The 2,500-nt window shown below is 39.4% G+C and overlaps 1 protein-coding gene across 1 annotated transcript in view; it reads right to left on the bottom strand.

Moving 5' to 3' along the window:
• LOC115223626 (epidermal retinol dehydrogenase 2) overlaps positions 1 to 2,500 on the bottom strand; it is a 36,540-nt gene that overhangs the window by 20,375 nt on the left and 13,665 nt on the right. The window contains exon 3 of the mRNA XM_029794294.2: positions 1 to 30. This exon is cut by the window's left edge and continues 102 nt beyond it. Coding sequence (XP_029650154.1) covers positions 1 to 30 — 30 coding nt within the window. The remainder of the gene's footprint in view (positions 31 to 2,500) is intronic.

The following is a 2,500-nucleotide window of genomic DNA, read 5'->3' as shown; positions in this document are numbered from 1 at the left end:
AATATCCACATTTCCAATCTCGTTTTTCACCTGGAAATATATAAATATTGAAACAATGCATCAATCGGTTTGATTGATTTTGTACATTTATATCTTGTATGAACAGAGACAGGTAATCAAACATTTCCTCTTACCGACAGGTATTGTATTGTATTGGCATCCTTTCTGTCTCGGGAGACAATGGAGTTGCGCATGAAGTAGTCTAGTCCGGCTTTTATATTTCATGTCCTGATACATTTCCTGCTGTGGCTGTGTAGTCCTATCCTGGACAAACACTCCCTCTGGCAGGTACCGCAAATGTAGCGAAGACTGTTCCTGGCTGGTTGTAATGTCATAGTTTCTTGTTGACGTCTTTTCTTGTCTTTCCATTTCTCCTCTCTCTCTCTGTCACTCCTTTGTATTCCCTCTTTTACGGTACGTCGCCATTCTCCACGGTTGCTGGCAACTGCCTCCCAACCGCAAATATTGATGTTGCAGGCCTTCATATCCCTTTTGCAAACATCCTTGTAACGTAAGATCGGTCTACCCACAGACCTAGTACCCCTAGCAAGCTCTCCGTAGAGTATGTCTTTGGGGGTTCTGCCATCATTACCGACAGGTAATGATTTTATATTTATATACGACCTTTGCCAAATCAAGATCGGAGCCTGGTGCAGCCATCTGGTTCGCCAGTCCTCAGTCAAATCGTCCAACCCATGCTAACATGGAAAGCGGACGTTAAACGACGTCGATAATGATGATGATGATGACATTGTATTTCGAATGAACAAGAGTGGTTTTTTAAATGGTCGGTCGTTATGGTAGAAATAGCAGAAAAATCACCCGCATATTACACTCTGCCTTTTTAAATAAAAATTTCAAAGTCACGTTCGATGATGTAACCCCAAGAGAAACTACATACATTATGTTTGGAAACGGGTACTTTTGTGTCTGGAAAAGGGAACTTTCCAGACACGAGAGTCATTGCTACGCACAAACACTTTGGCCAAGTCACTGTTGTCTCCCTTGCCACCCGACAAGCACACACTATCCTCACATACACGCACGTGCTTGCACACACACTCACACAACACACACACACACACACACACACACACACACACGACAATTCTCATCCAATATGGAGACTAGTACCAACGCGCTCATGTGATACACTTGAACAATTGTAAGTACCTGTCTGAAAACATTGGTAGCCTTGTTCACCCACAAATAAAGTGTGTGTGTGTGTATATAAATATATATATATATACACGCACTAATTACTGTTATTGTTTTTATTATTATTATTATTATCATTATTATTATTATTATTATTATCATTATTATTATGTATACAGACCAGACTGCCTGATGTGGTTATACACCGATGGCCACAATGCGCTTCATCGCATTGTTGTCGCTTTCGAGAGTCCTCGCTGAACGGGTCGCCATTCTGTGACAGGTTTACCCATTTACAGGTTTACCCAGTCCGGGGATCGAAATCACAGTCTTGCAATCGTCAGCACCATTCGACAACCTAAGCAATAGCCCACGCGCCTTCATACACATACAGTTAATAAATAAATGACAAAAAGAAGAGGCGTTACGTAATCGCAGCTCTGAGGAAGCAATAAGACGTCGTGCTATCACTCAATGCTGGCTGCACAGTTCCCTACAGCAGAAACAACTGTAAGTCATTGAAAGTGATTGCGTGAATCTTGTTCTTTGTCATTAACTGCTTAATTAATGTTACGCATTGTACTGGCCAATTGGTTTATATAAGAGCCTGGTTTATGTAAGAGTTGTTGGTGAACGTTACTCATACTGGCACGTGTGTGTGTGTGTGTGTGTGTGTGGTGTGTGTGTGTGTGTGTGTGTGTGTTTATAAAAAAAAACAAGTTTATTGGAGCGATCAGAAAGCATTTATTTTTCCAGGTCGTTTTGCGTCTACCTGTAAATTAAGAGATAGTTTTTGGTCCAGAAAGCTCGCGATTTAGTTCAGAGAACTCGACATTTTGGTTGAGTGACTTCCACTCTAAAGAACTAATTACTGTTATTATTTTTTATTATTATCATTATTATCATTATTATTATCATTATTATTATTATTATTATTATTATTATTATTATTATTATTATTGACGTACTTTAGTGCCTATTGTTCAAAGTCAATACATCGTGAATGCGCATCAAATGCTGTATCATGTCAAGAAAAAGAAAAAAAGTAAAATTGTAAAATTTGAATTAGTTCTTTGAAATTGTTTTTATGTCAATTTTGTCTTGTTTTTTTTTTGTTTTTGTGTTTGTATGTCAAGAAGACGACTGGAGAGGGATGGGGTCGGATTATTGTGAATTCGATCCCGTAGCGTGGTATCATGGGTTTTTTTTTCTGCCAACGTACCTACCTACATACCTACCTACCTTCTATCGTAGTTTGTGGTCGACTTAGAACATTGGAGAAGAGAAATTCGGCCGAAGGAAACCTCTTCGAAGCTCTTTGGAGGGTCACGTCACCCAGCTT

The sequence above is a fragment of the Octopus sinensis genome, linkage group LG23 (assembly GCF_006345805.1).
Source record: "Octopus sinensis linkage group LG23, ASM634580v1, whole genome shotgun sequence".
NCBI classification, from domain to species: Eukaryota; Metazoa; Mollusca; class Cephalopoda; order Octopoda; family Octopodidae; genus Octopus; species Octopus sinensis.
The sequence above is the reverse complement of the archived record's forward strand: the minus strand, read 5'-3'. Positions and strand labels throughout refer to the sequence as shown.